Source organism: Prionailurus bengalensis, chromosome A2, assembly GCF_016509475.1.
Source record: "Prionailurus bengalensis isolate Pbe53 chromosome A2, Fcat_Pben_1.1_paternal_pri, whole genome shotgun sequence".
Taxonomy (NCBI): Eukaryota; Metazoa; Chordata; class Mammalia; order Carnivora; family Felidae; genus Prionailurus; species Prionailurus bengalensis.
The window spans coordinates 21,244,473-21,261,022 of NC_057348.1; the positions used below are offsets into that span (position 1 = coordinate 21,244,473).

General features: G+C 49.1%; 1 protein-coding gene across 5 annotated transcripts in view; it reads left to right on the forward strand.

Annotated features, from left to right (window-relative positions):
- Positions 1 to 16,550, forward strand: part of NISCH (nischarin) — a 33,173-nt gene that overhangs the window by 638 nt on the left and 15,985 nt on the right. For all 5 annotated transcript variants that reach the window (XM_043587535.1, XM_043587537.1, XM_043587539.1 and 2 more), the window contains exons 2-9: positions 1,775 to 1,858; positions 2,455 to 2,637; positions 10,737 to 10,785; positions 11,761 to 11,924; positions 12,288 to 12,383; positions 13,744 to 13,839; positions 15,267 to 15,419; positions 16,068 to 16,136. In XM_043587535.1, coding sequence (XP_043443470.1) covers positions 1,775 to 1,858; positions 2,455 to 2,637; positions 10,737 to 10,785; positions 11,761 to 11,924; positions 12,288 to 12,383; positions 13,744 to 13,839; positions 15,267 to 15,419; positions 16,068 to 16,136 — 894 coding nt within the window. The remainder of the gene's footprint in view (positions 1 to 1,774; positions 1,859 to 2,454; positions 2,638 to 10,736; positions 10,786 to 11,760; positions 11,925 to 12,287; positions 12,384 to 13,743; positions 13,840 to 15,266; positions 15,420 to 16,067; positions 16,137 to 16,550) is intronic.

Consider the following 16,550-nt stretch of genomic DNA (forward strand, 5'->3'; position numbering starts at 1 on the left):
GGGTCTTGATCTTGGGGGGGGGGGGTTGGGGTCGCAATTGAGATTTGCTTTAAAAATGACGGGGGGATCTGGAGCTCCGAGGCCCTAGGGGGTCAGGCAATGACCAGAATGGGGGAGGAGTGGAGCCGTGACACAGGGGAATTGAGATGGTCACTCTGGACAGAAACTGTTAAGACCCAGGAACCTCAGGGGTCTTCATGGTTTGCGGGGGGGGGGGGGGGGGGGGGGCGGGGGGAGGGGGCGGTGGCTGTCGGGGCAGCATGCCGCCCACACACTTCAATCAAAGCTGGGGAGGTGGAGAACAGAAAAGGGAGATGGAGTTCCAGACTGTGATGGAGTTGGGAGGCTTTTCTGGGTCTGGATGGGGTTGATCACCAGGTTGCTGGACCTGGTAGGCTGCCTAGCAGGGACTGGTCTTGGGGTGGGGCGTGTTGAGCATCTCCCAGCCTCTGGTTCTTTGTTCCCTGAGGGTGGGAAGTGGTGGGGGTGGGGGGCTTTGGCCCTGCCTTCACCCCACCACTTTGGGCCTCATCCTAACCCTCCTCCTAAGGGTCATTTCCCTGGCTCTTTTTCCTTTCCTGGGCAGCAGGAGGGAGAGGGAAGCTGCCAGGCTGGAAAGGGGCTGGGGGAGGATCCTGGAGCAACAGGCCGGTCCTAGAGAAATGGCTGCTCTTCCTTGGAGGCTTCAGCTGAGTTGATTATTTCTCCTCCCCCTTCCCTGCATGCTGCAGAGAGGGGCAGGACACTGGGACCAGAGGGCCTCTCCAGGTGAGGGTTAAGATCTCTGAGCAGATGGCTGGCTGTCCATCACCCCTAAGCAGCATTCAGCTGGGACGTCAGTTCCAAAAAGCTCTCATTCGGAGGGGTTGAGGCCTTCCTCTGCATGGGTACTAGGGAAGTGGTGATCCAGGCTGACCCTACGGCTTGTCTCTGGCTGTGCTGAGTTGAATATTATTAACACACCTATGTTTGTTGAACATTTGCTACATGTCACGCCTTGTACGAAGCATTTTACGTGAATTACTTTATTCAATTGTTAAGCCTATCAGATTTTAAGGTGGAAAAACTGAGGCTCAGAGAGAATTTAGGCTCCCAGTCACTTACATAAGCCACAGCCGGGAAATGGCAGAACCTGAGTTTTGAACTCAGGTCCTCCTTGACTCCAGGGCCCATTCCCTTAACCGCTAAGCTATATTGCCTTCTGCTAGGATTTGATTGTTCATCACTGCTCTTCCCCCGCCCTCCCATCAACTTCTTAGTACTTTGACTCCTGGCTCAGCAACAGAAATCATAGCCATGAACCAGCTGAAAGCTTCGGGAAGGGACTTGCTTCTAGGATATAGTTGGGGCACCTGGAAAAATATACAGCAGAGAAGCTAGTCCCTCCAGACCCCACCCTGTTTTGCCTCCCCTGGAAGGGTGGCCTTGCCTGCAGCTCAGGTTGGAGGCTGGAAGTAAAACAAACAAACAAACAAACAAACAAACAAACAAAAAACTAAAGAGATGGCTTGATAGGATGGTCACCTTTTTTGTTCCACACTGTTGGACAGAGCCACAGATCGATTCCATATGCCTGCCAGCCAGTGCTAGGACTGTGGAGGAGGTTGAGAGGGGGTCCTGCTGCTTAGGGTCAGATGCGGAGGCTAACAGGCAAGGGCAGCCTAGCTTTGGCCTGGGTGCTGGGACCGTCTGGGTGGCCTGCAGCTATTGCTGAGGGGAGAACTAGGCTTTCCTTGTTGCTGGCTGGGCAAGGACTATTGGTTTTCGCTTGTAGGTTTACATCATCCAGGTCACTGTTGGCAGCCATGAATGGACAGTCAAGCACCGCTACAGTGATTTCTATGATCTGCACGAAAAGGTAACTCTTGAGAACTGGGGATCTGTGTCTCAGGGCTTGGGGGGGGGGGGGTGCTTTTAGGCCAAATTCCCATTGTGCCACACATTAAATTTAGGGCAGAACCGGCTCCGTGCCTATAATGTTTAGTTTCCTGGAGAGGAAACAGGTTTGAACTTGTTTCACCTGACTGTAGCTATTCCAGAGCCTATACTTTAATATCCAGCTGTGATTCCATTTCTTTCTTTGTTTTTGGGTAGAGCTGCCTTTCTCTGGGTCATTTGCAACATGAGTGTTTTAAAGACAGAGTACCGCCCTGATTCTTTTCCATTCTGGTTTGGAAAAGATGATGGTTTTTAGAGGCCTGGAGGTATCTTCTGAATGTCTCCACAGTCTCCAGATGGAGCTCCTTGTCTGGGATTGTAGTGGTATTTCTAATCCTAGTTGACTCTGATGAGGCCAAGTTCCAGATACACTAGTTTGGTCACTAATTCTGACACTGCTGCCAAGACGGGTTGTGGAAGTTGTGACAGGCTCCTGTCCTCAGGCTGCTTGCCTTGGTCCTGCACCATTGCAGAACCTCTTGGTCTGTGGTTGACCGTGCTTCTGTTTTCTTACAGCTGGTTGCAGAAAGGAAAATTGATAAAAACCTACTTCCGCCCAAAAAGATAATTGGGAAAAACTCGAGAAGCTTGGTGGAGAAGAGAGAGAAGGATCTGGAGATCTACCTGCAGACGCTCCTGGCCACCTTCCCTGGTGTGGCCCCCAGCGTGCTGGCCCACTTCTTACATTTTCATTTCTATGTAAGTTCCTCCTAGTAAGTCCCCTTGCAAGCCTGCAGCCACCACAGCTCAAGGCATAAATCAGTGTTCAGTCTCAGCTTTCAGGAGAGGTGGGCTGGGGTTTGACCCCGAGGTTAGAAAGATGTAGGAACATCACCGGGGTGGGGACGGGATATGGGCAGGACCATGTTTGTTGACAGATTTGCTCTAAATTAGCCTGTAGCCACAGACAGGTTTTCCTTTACCACATGGCATTTTGTTGAGCAAAAACAGCCTGTGGGTGTTGAAGCTAGTTTTCCGTCCAAATGGATGCGGGTAGATTAGAAACAGCTGACACCTGGCACAGACTATCATTTCGTTGTTGGTTTACAGCTCAGGACTAAGGAGTCAGGCTGTGTCAGCAGAATATTGCTATCTGAGGGCATCTTCAGGGTCCAGGGTGCCGAGTGTCCGTAGATAGATAGACTGCAGTATATGCCCTGGAGCGGCTCTGTACTCCCTTTGGATAGAGGAACAACTTTCATGGGCTGCTGGTGACAGGACGAGCTGTCACACTTCACACAGGGAAGTTCAGCTGTGTGAAACTCAAACATTGAAAACAGCTAACAATTCCACTTCTTCGAATTTATTCTAGTGGGGGAAAGTCAGGCCACTGTGAAAAGGATATAGGTATGGGTGGCTCAGTCGGTGGCTAAGTAGGTTGAGAATCTGACTCTAGATTTCGGCTCAGGTCACGTTCTCACTGTTTGTGGATTCACACTCCGCATTGGGCTCTGTGGTGGCAGTGTGGAGCCTGTTTGGGATTCTCTCTCCCTCCCTCCCTCCCTCCCTCCCTCCCTCTCTCCCTCCCTCCCTCTCTCCCTCCCTCTCTCCCTCTCTCCCTCCCTCTCTCCCTCTCTCCCTCTCTCCCTCTCTCCCTCCCTCCCTCCCTCCCTCTCTCCCTCTCTCCCTCCCTCCCTCTCTCCCTCCCTCTCTCCCTCCCTCTCTCCCTCCCTCTCTCCCTCCCTCTCTCCCTCCCTCTCTCCCTCCCTCTCTCCCTCTCTCCCTCCCTCTCCCTCCATCTCCCTCTCTCCCTCCCTCCCTCCCTCTCCCTCTCTTTCTCTCACTGCCCCTCCCCAGCTCGCTCATGCCTGCCCCCCTTCTCTCTCAAAGTAAATTTAAAAAAAAAAGGAAAAGAAAAGAAAAGGATATAGGTACATTCCAGGATAGTAGCAAAATACTGAAGACTATCAAAAGTCCAGTGGAGGCGGTTTTTTAAAAAATCACAGGATTTTTGATCATGTAATTGGATATTCTGCTAGAAAATGATGGTGCAGCTGTGGATTCATTGACAAAGGAAAATAAGTATATTACTATATGAAATGAGAAGGCTATAAAATGGTCCTGTTTTTTTGAAAATAGGTTTATGTGGGAATATTTGTCCAGGAAAATTCTGAAAGATCATATACCACAATACTAAGAGTCATCTCTGGGTGATAGGTTTTTGGATAATTGACATTTAATCGTTTTCTCTCTACGTGATGAAGATATGAAAGAACCCATTCCATTTTCAGGCTTATCTTTTAGGAAGGGACCTGTAGGTTGTGGCCTTAAAGGCTCCAATAATGTTTAAAACACAACTTTCTTGAAGTGCTTTCAGAGTAGGACAGTTGAACCTTTCTTGGAGTGCTAGATAGAGCCTGGAAATTTGGTGATAACGCTAGTATTGGGTCACTAAGCTTGGAGGGGCTGTGAGGAAAAAGGGTGACATTTACAGATGGCATGTATCTATATAAATGCTTTGGATTTTATTCAGCATATACCAGTAGTGTATGTGGCTAGCAGTTTCCTGTTGTAGGTATTTTTTTTTTTACATTTTCTTTCTGTATGTGAGGAAAAATTTCCATTCCTTATGGGAGTTTTTCAGAGAAACTATCGGTTAGTATTTTAGGAAATGCTGTTCTTTAAGAAAGCTTTGATTAGTCATTAAAGGCTAAAACTTGATAAGCAGCCCTTTGAAAGTATAATTCATTAGTTAAGACCTAGGCCTTTGAGGAACAAATCTCCTGGCTACCTCAGGTTTGCCCAGCTCTGAGCATGGAAAGGCCTGGGCTGCTCTTCTGAGATTGGTTTGCCTGAGGTAGGCCTGGGCTGGCCCACATCTGAGGTTCTGGTTTGAGGCATGCTCTACCGTTTGGAACATATCGGACATATTGAAATTACTGTTATCACAAGGGCCCATGGGAGTGCCTGGGTGGCTCAGTCGGTTAAGTGTCCAACTTCAGCTCAGGTCATGTTCTCGCAGTTTGTGAGTTCGAGCCCCTCATCGGGCTCTGTGCTGACAGCTCAGAGTCTGGAGCATGCTTTGGATTCTGTGTCTCCCCCCTCTCTGCTCCTTCCCCAGCTTGCTCTCTGTCTGTCTCTCCAAAAATAAAAAATAATAAAAAATAAAAATAAATAAAAAAAAAGAAGAAGGGCCCTGGGTTGTATACATGCAAGGATTTTAAAAAAGTAATTGACCCATCATTACCTTAAATCCTGGTTTCTCAGCCGTGGCACTGTTGACCTTTAGGGCTGGATGATTGTCATGAGGATTGTCCTGTGCACTGCTGAGCGGCATCTCTGTACTCTGCCCCCTGGACGCCAGTAGCCGCCCCAGGTTGTGACAACCAAAATGGCCTCACGCATTGACAAATATTCCCCTGAGGGACAAAATTGCACCTGGTTGAGAACCACTAGATCTTCAAATGAGTTTGAACAAACAGGACCTGAAAGATTTGTCAGCCTTTTCTGTAGGCTGGATGCTCTAAAGGGAATGTTTCTGCCAACCTTTGTCCCATCAGCATCCTCACTGAAATTGTTCCCAATATGTTCCACTTCTTGTGGGGCTGACGTTGGACAGGTCTGGCTCAGGGAACCCTACTTGTCCTGAGCCTGGTTTTTTGTTTTTTTGTGTTTTTTTTTTTTTCGTTAAAATAGAATTCACATACCATAGAATTCACTCTTGTAAGGCATACAGTTCCTTGGTTTTAGTATATTCACATAGTTGTGTGGATATCACCACTGTCTAATTCCAGAACATTCATCATTCTGAAACGGAACTGTGTACCCATCAGTAATCACTGATGTACTTTCTGTACCCCATGGATTTGCCTATTCTGGACATTTCATATAAATGGAATCATACAAATGTGGCCTTTGTGATGGGCTTCTTTTGCTTAGCATGATGCTTGCAAGGTCCATTTGTATTGTACTCTGGTCCTTTTTTGGCTGAGTAATATTCTGCTGTTTAGATGTACGACATTATCTTTCAGTCGACGGACATTTGGGTTTCCACGTTTTGGCTATTATGCATAATGCTGCTGTGAACATTCACATATAAGTTTTTATATGGACCATATATTTTCCTTTCTGTTGGGGATATATAAAGAGTGGCATTGCTGGGTCCTGTGGGGAGCTGCCAAAATTTTTCCATTTGACATTCCTATCAGTAATATACAGGCTCTCTTCCCCCCACATCCTTGTTGAACTTGGTACTGTCCACTTTTTTTGATAGCCATCCTAGTGGGTGTGAAGTGGTGTCTCCTTGTTTTGATTTGCATTTCCCTAATGAGGCTGCCTCTTTTCGTATGCTTATTTGTCATTTGTACACTGTCAGTGGAGAAATGTATTCAGATATCCTTGGCATTTTATTTTTTCATTTTTAATTAAAAAAATTTTTTTTAACGTTTGTTTATTTTTGAGAGGGGAGAAAGGGAGGGGCAGAGAGAGGGGGGGAACAATACGAAGCAGACTGCAGGCCCTGAGCTGTCAGCACAGAACCCCATGTGGGGCTCAAATCTGACCTGAACCGAAGTCAGACACCCAAACCAACTGAGCCATCCAGGTGCCCCTCCTTGACACTTTAAAAAATTAAGTTACTTGTGTTTTTGTGGTTGAGTTTTAGGAATTTTTTAAATATATTCTGGGTATTAGACCCTTATCAGAAATGTGATATGTAAATATTTTTCCCATTGTGCAAATTGTCTTTTCATTTTCTTGGTACTGTCCTTTGAAACACGAAAGTTTTAGATTTTGATGAAGTTCATTTCATCCATTTTTTTTCCTTTGGTCACTTATGTTATTGACGTCCTTAGAAAGCATGGTCTAATCCAAGATTACAGAATTTTAGAGCTTTGTTTTCTTCTTCTAAGACTTTTATGGTTTTAACTCTTATATTTAGGTCTTTCATCCACGTAGAGTTAGTTTTTGTTTATCATGTGAGGTAAGGGCCCAACTTCATTCCTTTGCGGTGTGGATTTTGATGGCAAGGCAAGAAAGCAGTTCATCTGTCTGTGGCCAGCTCTGAGCCGGAGAATCCAGGGGCTGGGGCAGCCCAGCCGCCTGTGTTGCAGTGAGTGGGTGGGTACACCTCAGCACTGGGCCTGTTGCTGTGCTGTTTCCCTCCAGATAGCTGTGGCTCAGTACTCCTGGAACTCTCAGTGACAAACCTCATCCCAACACCCCCCAAGCAGAGGTTTTCAAATTCAGTGAAATGGAATCCCACAGAAAATTTTAGCACACCATTTTGAGGCAGGATGTCAACCAGTGGACTTAGGAGGCAAGCCGCTTCCTGACTGTTTCTTCTAAGTCAGTCATTTGACCTCTCGGTGTCTCAGTCCTTCCTTTGTAAGCTTGGGGGTGATGTCCCCCAAGCTTGAGAATTGGTGGAGACCGTGCAGTGAAGGTAAAGAGCCTGGAAGAGCAGTGGGCCCATGGGGGCTCACCAAATGCCATCCAGTGCTGGCTGCCCTGGTAAGGAAAGGCATCCAATTTTTGTCAAAGGTGGCATTTCTGTCATTTTCTTATTTTAAAGCCAGTTGTCTAGGACGAAGGTGCTTTATGAAATTTGAAATCAGGAGCTGTGATAGGACTGTTACCACCTTAACATCAGCCTTAGTATCCGCATCCATTCTTTGTCTCAGTGGCAAGGTACTGAGGCTGTGAGTGGTAGCAGATTTCTCTGCAGCATCCTTATGGTCTTGGAGCTCTCCCCAGTAAATATTTAGCCTTGAATGTCTCAGTGGGGAATTTTTACTTAAAGCCGAATTGCACATAACATACCCGTCTCCTGCTAGAATGCCTCATCACAGTCATGAAATAAGAGCTATATAGGGCCCGCCAACCCTTAGCATGTGTGTGAGTGAACCACGTAGTGACATGTGATGGTGTCCCTTGTTTGTGCCCTGCTAACAAGTACTCTGTGCTCTGCCCAAGCAGAAGCGTCAGACTGGTCTGGGGTTATGTCTTGAGCACAGGCACGTGTGCTGTGGGGTGCACTGGGTCTCAGGGTGCCACATGCACAGATGTAGCTTTTGATCTACAGCCTGACTAGTTTGTGGCGCATTTGTGTGCAGCTCACACTGCTGCCTGAGGGCGTACACCAACACGTGGTCCTGGTAGGCGGCTGATTGACTGGTCTAGCACCCATTTAGGGATGGTTGTTAATGGTTTTTTAAACATACCTAATTTTACTGAAAAATGTTTTGAGGTATAAAGAATGTCTTTTTTTAAAACTGCATTTTGGGGTGCCTGAGTGGCTTAGTCAAGTGTCGCGGCTCTTGATCTCGGCTCAGGTCATAATCTCCCATTTTGTGAGTTCAAGCCCTGTGTCAGACCTTACGCTGACAGCACAGAGTCTGCTTCGGATTCTGTCTCTCCCTCTCCCCCACTCACACTCTCTTTCTGTCTCTCTCTCTCAAAATAAAGAACTGTAAAAAAAAAAAAAAAAGCATCTCAATTCAGACATTTGTGGCACCCCAAAGCATTTTGGGTCCCCTTCACCCAGATTGGGTGAGGTGTGTGGGAGTCACCTTTCCCTTCAGGTGACCTAACAATCTGCAGTGGCTTAGATGGGGGTGGGCACTGAACCCCATCCCCACCCTCCCACACCAGGAGAAGGCCTGATTCTGCTCACCTTTGCTCTGCACACAAGGCTACAGCTTAACCAGAATACTCTGAGGAGGCCAGCAAAATGCTTCTGTTAGGAGACTTGAACTCTCAATTCAGGGGCCAAGATGTTCCTTTTTTCCTGTCCCATGAAGTCTCCCCAGATGAAGATGAGCCTGGGAGACAAAGTGTTGCAGCAGTGTGCACTTCCTGTGCCCCAAAGAGTGGGAAAGAAATTGTCACATAGTTTGCTGCTTAGATTGCCCCGAAGTAAAATCCCTGCTCTCTGCTTAGCATGAGCCCTTGGCCCTCACTATCTCTCTCAGATTTCTGTGTTTTCTGGAAATGCCAGCCTTGTCCTATTGGCAGGGTTGGCATTGAAGCCAGCTGCCCAAAGAAATGCAACATTATTAGGTCAGATGGAGGGAAGGGAGCCCTTTCTTGCAGGAGACCTTTGGGATCCCCAGGGTCACTGCTAGCACAGGTCAGAGAGTTGCTGCTCAGGAACCTGCCTGTTTCAGGACTCACCAGGTGATGCTCAGGCAGCGGACTTAACTTAGAGACGGGCTGTGGCTCTCAAAACTATTGGCAGAGAAACGAGCCTTTGGACCATTCCAAGCTCTTCCTAATCTTCAGTTCTTCACAGCAGTCAAGGAAACTATAATGCAGTTTAAGTTGTTGCAAGAGACTGAAGTTGAACTTCACCATGAATGGAGAGCCTCTCTCCTCCCTAGCTGGAGCCCTGTCCTGCTCAGAGCCTGTGTTGTCCTGGTGGCCCCTTTTCATCTGACCTTTCATCTGCTGGGGCCACATTTGCTCATTTTTCTCCCTTGGGCTTTTTGTCCATTTGTGATGCCAAAGGAGCTTATTCTCGTAGAATATGTAAACTGAATTTTAAGCAGCTTAAAGAAATGAACACATTTTAAAAAGCCACTATAAGGTACTGAAAGAAAAATTAGAGGAATATTTATATAATCCTGGGGTTGGGGAAGAGCCCTGAAGTCACGAAGAAAAAGAAGCACAGATTAAACAACTTTTATAAAATGGAAAAATCTCTGTGTCGGGAAAACTGCCACAAACAAAGGTAAAAGGCATGCACAACAGGAAGAAGATACAGCATATAAACAACTTTAACATGTCCATCATGTATGAAAGGTAAGGGCACAGACAAACTACAGAGAAAAATAAGAAAAGGACATTCTGTCTCCAATCTGGTGCCTATTGAGTCCCATAAATATGTGAGTCGCATGTCCCGGTGGCAGAGCTGTTCCCATGAGTTACGAAGGCAACTGTGTGGCCTCCATCTGGGCCTGTTTACCAGAAGGCTGCCATCTGTCAATTTGTTAAAATTCTTACCTGCAGGATTTGCAGCTGGGGGGCCCTACTGTCCCCACAATTATACACAAAAGCACTGAGGCAGTTGGTGACGTACAGAGAGAGCCTTCAAGGCCAAATGACTGTGCTGCTTTTTAGCCAATTTCTATAAAATTGGAGAATACGGCACCTCTCCACCTCAATTTTCTCATCTGTGAAACAGAGTTCAAAATGCCATCTTCCTCACATGGGGCATTGGGGAACCTGAGTGTGCCAGTATGCAGTAACTGCTCAGGGGGTTCAGACCCCAGCATACCAGCTGTTATATGACTGTGGGCTTAGCCTGTCAGGCCTCATTAAAGAAGTCCTTTCCTGCCTCTTCTGTATGAATTTGGGGCCAAGTGGACTGGTGCAGGGCTTGCTGGATAAGCACAGAAAGAGAGCAAGTGCTCACTTGGAATGTGAAAGAAAGTAGAAACGGTCCCTCGTAGAAGAAATAAGACTTTCTCTCTGTCACACCGTCTCCTAGGATCTTCTGGGGCCAGTTTTGGGAGCTGCTGGCTTCCCAGCTGGGTCTCTGCATAACCAGGCTTTGCTGGCCTCCTGGGCCTCGTGTGTGAGCCAGGGCCTGTGTGCTGAGAGTCACAATAGTCTGCTTTCCATTCTGCCTTTGAGGTGACATTCCAAATATCCACAGAACTGGAAATATTCACTTTCCTGGGCACTTTGACTTCTAGTTTACTTTCTCTTTTGTTGTATATCATAATCTCTTTTTGTTACATTAACTTTCTAGAGATCTGGCGTTGCAGCAACAGAGGTGGGTAGATAGCAGGGGATGTGTGCGTCCCAGTGACTGGGGCAGGGGGACTTCCTAACTGTGGGTTCTGTTTTCTCTGCAGGAGATAAATGGCATCACCGCAGCACTGGCTGAAGAGCTCTTTGAAAAAGGTATGTGGCCAGGAGTCCCTGAAATACTGTGTAACTCGCCCAGCCCTGTTAGGCAGCTGGGGACCCAGGGTGGCGCAGAACTCCGCCTACATCTGTTGTGCTGGGCTGATGAGTCCCAGCCAGGGCCCACCTCCCTGGGGTTTTGCCCAAATCCCTGGATCTGGTCCACAGCTGAGCCTGCCTGTCTACTTGCCCTGCGGGCAGCCAGGTCCGAGAAGCTATGGACCTTACCTTAGTACTCTTTTGAGTCTCTGTGTTGGGGGCTAACCCCAGGCTCAGGATCTAGTCTGAAGTCCTGAGGTGGAGTTCTGGAAGGTAGGTGGCAATGCTGCCCTCTTACACCTGGTTTGTCCTTACCTGAAAGAGGTTAGACGTCAAACAGAAGCCAGCCCGGGGTCGTGGCCCTGCCAGAGAGCATAGTAACAGTAGCTGACGTGTAATGAGTGTTTCCCGTAGTTTAGCCCTGTGTTGGGCATCTCACTGCCTTCCTTCCGGGATGTGCAGATGAGGACACTGAGAATGAGAAGGCCGGGAACCTGCTTCAGGGTACATGGCTGGGAGGAGCAGAGCAAGGACCAAGTGCCAGTCTGTCTGGTTGAGAACCCTGCCTCCTCACAGGTGCTGCACTGGGCTAGCACCTTAGGCCTCACCTGACCACAGAGTGTTTGCACAGTAGAGGTTGTAGTGTGAGTCTGCTGCCCGAATGCCGCCTCACATCAGCTTTATCCCAGCTCAGTGCCTCAGATTTTGACTCGGCCTCGCCTCCTGGAGGCTCCCCAGCCGCACATTCTCATGTCCCTTCCTTTGTAATCACGTGTCCTGGGTCTGCCCTGTGCCCACGTGAGCTCAGGACCATAGCTTCGTCCTGAGGGTGCTTGCCAAGTGCTTGTTAACTGTTGGCCAGGTGGGCAGGTGCCCTGGCTGCACAGTGGGGCTGGTGCTGGATGCTCACCCTGTGGGGCGTGGCTGTTGCAGGAGAACAGCTCCTGGGGGCCGGAGAGGTCTTTGCCATCGGGCCCCTACAGCTCTATGCGGTCACCGAGCAGCTACAGCAGGGAAAGCCCACGTGTGCCAGTGGGGACGCCAAGACTGACCTGGGGCACATCCTGGACTTCACCTGTCGCCTTAAGTACCTTAAGGTAAAGCTGTGGCAGCTTGGTAATGGAGAGCCACTCTTGTGGGCACGTAGCCCGTGTGAGGCATAACAGCTCATTGGCTGGCAGCATGTGTGAAGGTGGCTGAATGGGCCCTGGGAGAAGGAAGGCCATCTTGGGTGTTCTTGACACTGTGCTTCTGGCTGTGAGCACCAGGGGGCGTTGTGACCCAGTGCCCCCTCGCATAGAACCTCGGCTTTAGCCTGCTTTGTTGACCATGCATGTGGTGAGTGGAGGTGCGTGCCTGCTGTGAGTCACGTTCGGCAGCTGCTGCAGCACCGCCTCGTGAATGTGGCTGGGGAGCAGTTGCAGCAGCATCCCTAATTCAAGCGCTCTCTCTGGCCACAGGTTTCTGGCACAGAAGGACCTTTTGGGACTAGCAACATTCAAGAGCAGCTCCTGCCTTTTGATCTGTCAATATTCAAGTCTCTTCATCAGGTGGAGGTAAGGCCCAGGAGCCCTGGAGTTTAGGCAGGGCTGAGCCCATGTGGGTGTGGTCTTGCATCTGATCATCTATAGCTGGAGAGTGTCTGGATTTACCCATAAGGCACTGTTTTTGTGTTTGTCCGTATGTGGAAGACTCTGGGGGGAAGTCTGGCCTACCTGAAGGTAGAGAGAGAGGGGCCTCCACTGCCCTCGGCTGGTCTGCGTGTCTCCACTCCGGGCACAGGCAGCATTTGGACAGGACAGAGTACCAGTGCTTTGGCTCCCTCCTTCCATTGCTGGAGCTCAAGTGCTGGGGGTGCACCCTGAGGGTCTGGCAGAGGGCCTCTGCCTCCCAAGTCTGTGCCTCCCAGGGCAGGTTGGCAGAGGGCTTGGAGGGCTCTCTGCTCTCTGGTGTGCCCACGCTTTGTATCACTCCCTACTAAACTCCTGGGCTCACGATGCCATTTTGTTAACATTTTTTTAATGCAAGGGGACCCAGTAACAAATTTAAAAAATGCTTCAAAGCATCTGCTTCTCGAGCATGGGTTTTGCGTTCAGCCCTGTGCCCTTATGTACACTTCTTGATGGAAGCTTCCCAACGGCCCTGTGAAATGGGTACTTTTATTCCTATTTTACAGTTGAGGAAACAGGGTTAGGGAAGTAAGGAGGTTTGTCCAGGACCACGAAGTTAATGAAGCTGGGATCTAAATCCAGCCAAGTCTAACTCCAGAGCCTCTGCTACCCATTGGACTATGCTGCCTGCACATTCCGGGCTAGTCTCAGAGAACTGGAGGCCCACATCCCTTGATGGGAACCTGTGGTGCATGCCTCGACCAGTGCTGGCTGAGGAAGGGCTGGGAAGTGAGAGGAGGGCCCACCCTAGCCTTAGCCCGCACAGGCTGAGGCCCCAGAGTCGGAGTCTCTGTATGGGTAGTACTCACGCACGTGCTCTGGCCTCTGGCCCACCCTCCCTTGCTGCAGGACTGCCGAGGCCAGTGAAGTAGGGCTGGGTGAGCAAGAGGGCCCATCACCAAAGAGCAGAAGCAGAAGGGGCAGAGAGAAGCCCCTTGCTCGCAAGCCCTGCTTTCCAGAGCCTGCACTTCCCATCCACCTGCCAAGCCCCAGCCAGCCCTTACAGAGAAAATGGAACATCGAGCTCGTGGTTTACTGTGCACATCGCTAGATTCTTCGGAGAATGTTTAGTTAGCACTAAAAATTGGGAAAAAGAGAGACTTAGGGTAGAGTTGCCTCCTGCCTCTTAGGATTTGGGTTTATTGATTGTTGTGCTTCTGTTGTGTGTGGGTGGTAGACACCCTTTTCCAAGACTTCTGATGGAGCAATGATGCCATTTCTGAGACGTAGTTGTTCTCTGTTCCAGATAAGTCACTGTGGTGCCAGGCACATACGGGGGCTAGTTGCGTCGAAGCCCACCTTAGCCACAATGAGCGTCCGCTACTCCGCAACCTCTATGAAGGTAAGCTCCACCCATTTCCTGCCTGGGGTGCTGGCTGAGAGACAAGGTCCTCCACAACGGTCCCCTCTGCACTGAGGATGGGTGTGAGCATCACTGCTGCCTGTCAGAGACACCAGATGCTGGACCGTCCCCTGGGCAGCGGCACACTCGTGCGGGTCCTTGTGGTGCTTGACAGTTCCTGGGATGCTTTAGTCTGTGTCTTCATCAAAAATCAACGCTGTTAGGGGTGCCTGGGTGGCTCAGTCAGTTAAGCATCTGACTTCGGCTCAGGTCATGATCTTGCAGTCCGTGGGTTGGGGCCCCGCGTCGGGCTCTGTGCTGATACCTCAGAGCCTGGATCCTGCTTCGGATTCTGTGCCTCCCTCTCTCTCTGCCCCTCCCCCACTCGAACACTTGTGATCTCTCTCTCTCTCTCTCTCTCTCAAAATAAATAAACATTAAAAAAAAGATCAACGCTGTGAAACAAGGCAGTTGGAGGAACTAGGTCTCCCCTACCCCCCAAAAGTCACTGGTTTTGGATGTGAACACATTGCTGGGCAGTGGCAAGTGGCAGAACGTTTATTAGATTGATAAAAATGTTTCTCCAAGGTTAAAAAGCCCTGGCTTAGCACTTGTTCGTATCTTGTTCTGAGTGGACTTTAAGTAGATAGGTCGTGGAAATGCTCGTCCCTGTCATTTGTGTGTGAGCAATAGAAATGCTCAAATTGAGAATGTCAGGGTTTTTTTTCTATTTACCATTTTATGGATTGCATCTTAGTAGTGTTAAAGTCCATCTCAGGGTATAGAACAAACATAGTGGCTACTTTTGTGACTTACAGTGTATGATCCAGATTTGGGTTTGAAGACTCGAGGCCACTGGCTGAAATAGGAGGCTTATGTAATGAGCAAGGGTGTGGGGCAATTTGGCCTCTGTCCAAGGCACTCCCTGCTGCCTGGCTCAAAGGGCCCAAATTGATTCATTGAGGGAGGAGAGGTCTTCTGGGAAAACAAGGCAGACCTGCCTTCCTGCCCTTTGATGGTGCCCCTGCGTCCATGCTGCTACCCTGCAAAGTAATGGCTAAAAGGGCCTACTATCCTCAGTGGGGACCATAGTGCCAGTCTGGAAAGCACAGTTGCCTGGAAACCCCATGAATTCTGAGCTTCAGCTCCTGAGGTTTAAGCCAGAAAAGGCATCACCACAAAGCATAAGGCTCTTCTGGGTTTGAAAAGCATTTGCTAACGAAGCAGGGTCAGAGCATATCCCAAGTGGCTGTTATGTTGCTAAGCTTTTCAGTTATTTCGCAATCATTTAAAGCTGTATGAACTGAAGCCCGTTTTAATGCAAGTTCACTTCCACATACTAAATATGCTGAAGCCCTTCCTGAAATTTTGCAATGATTGTGTTGCGTGAGGGCCAAGTGTGGTGCTCAACAGATGTTCTTACATAGGAAGTCCTTGTTCCCGAAGCCTCGGAATTTGATGAGTGGGAGCCAGAAGGCACGGCCCTGGAAGGCCCTGTGACTGCTGTCATCCCCACATGGCAAGCACTGACTACTCTAGACCTGAGCCACAACAGCATCTCCAACATCGACGAGTCTGTGGTATGCTCTCAGTAGCAGGCACCAGGGGCTTCTCTGGCCTGATCAAATCCTGAGGTTGAGTATTTGACTTGGCCTCTTCTAGAAGGACCATGGAAAACCTGTATCCAGTGCTCTGTGCGTTGCTTGCAGTTTTTAAAGTTAATTTCAAAGTGGGGTTAATTAAAATAGGTGAGGTAGTGGATAGAGCCAAATGAATCCTACTGATTACATGCACATTTGATATAGAAACACAGTACGTGAAGGAATTTATACCCAGGGGGTAGAGTGGAAAAATCCATGTGCCTGTATAAGAGTGACATCCAGATGATATTTGGGCATTAGGAGAGTAATTCCTGTATTTGTGCCTTTTGGTGGGGTTGGGCAGGGTTGTAGAAGAGGGATGGGCTTCCTTCCCTGTCTGGAACCTTGCATTTGTCATTTTTACAAGCCAAGTGTCCTATAAAAACAGTGGGTCATATTCAACACTGGAGGCCCGGTGTACTCCTGGGATGTGCTGCTGGGTGGGCACTGGAAGGGGTCACATCAGCAGCCCTGCAGAAGTGTCCAGCTGAGGGATCCGTGGTCAAGAGGAAGCATCCCACCAGGTGCAAGGGCCACCTAGGATCCCGCCTCCCAGAGTAACCTCGAGTATCTCTTTTGTTTCACAAGAAACTGATTCCAAAGATTGAGTTCCTGGACCTGAGTCACAATGGAGTGCTGGTCGTGGACAACCTGCAGGTAATTCATGTCTTTTAAGGACCACCACCTGTGGGCTTCTCAAGGTCCCATTCTCCTGAGAGTTCAGGAGGCTGATGCAGCCTTGGGAGTTTGGCCATATCCTGGGGTTTTCTCTCATAGGCACCCCAAAGATGTCTGGGTGCACTAGAGGTTTACAGAGCCAGGGGCTGCTAGTGTTTCTTTAGGGTCTCAGTGATGCACTGGGCGATTGTTGCTCTAGTTTCAAAGAATGGGAGAAGGTATGGAAATATAACTCAAGCATGGTGAAGATGATATGCCTCCATCACAGCGATGAACAGCGCCTGCCCTGTGGGCCGTGATGCCTCTTTGGGGGTGCCACTGGGCCATGGTGCGTGCATGAGGGCAGGGGGATTCCCTTGCCAATAACTGTCCAAGGGAAGTGGGCATTTGAGG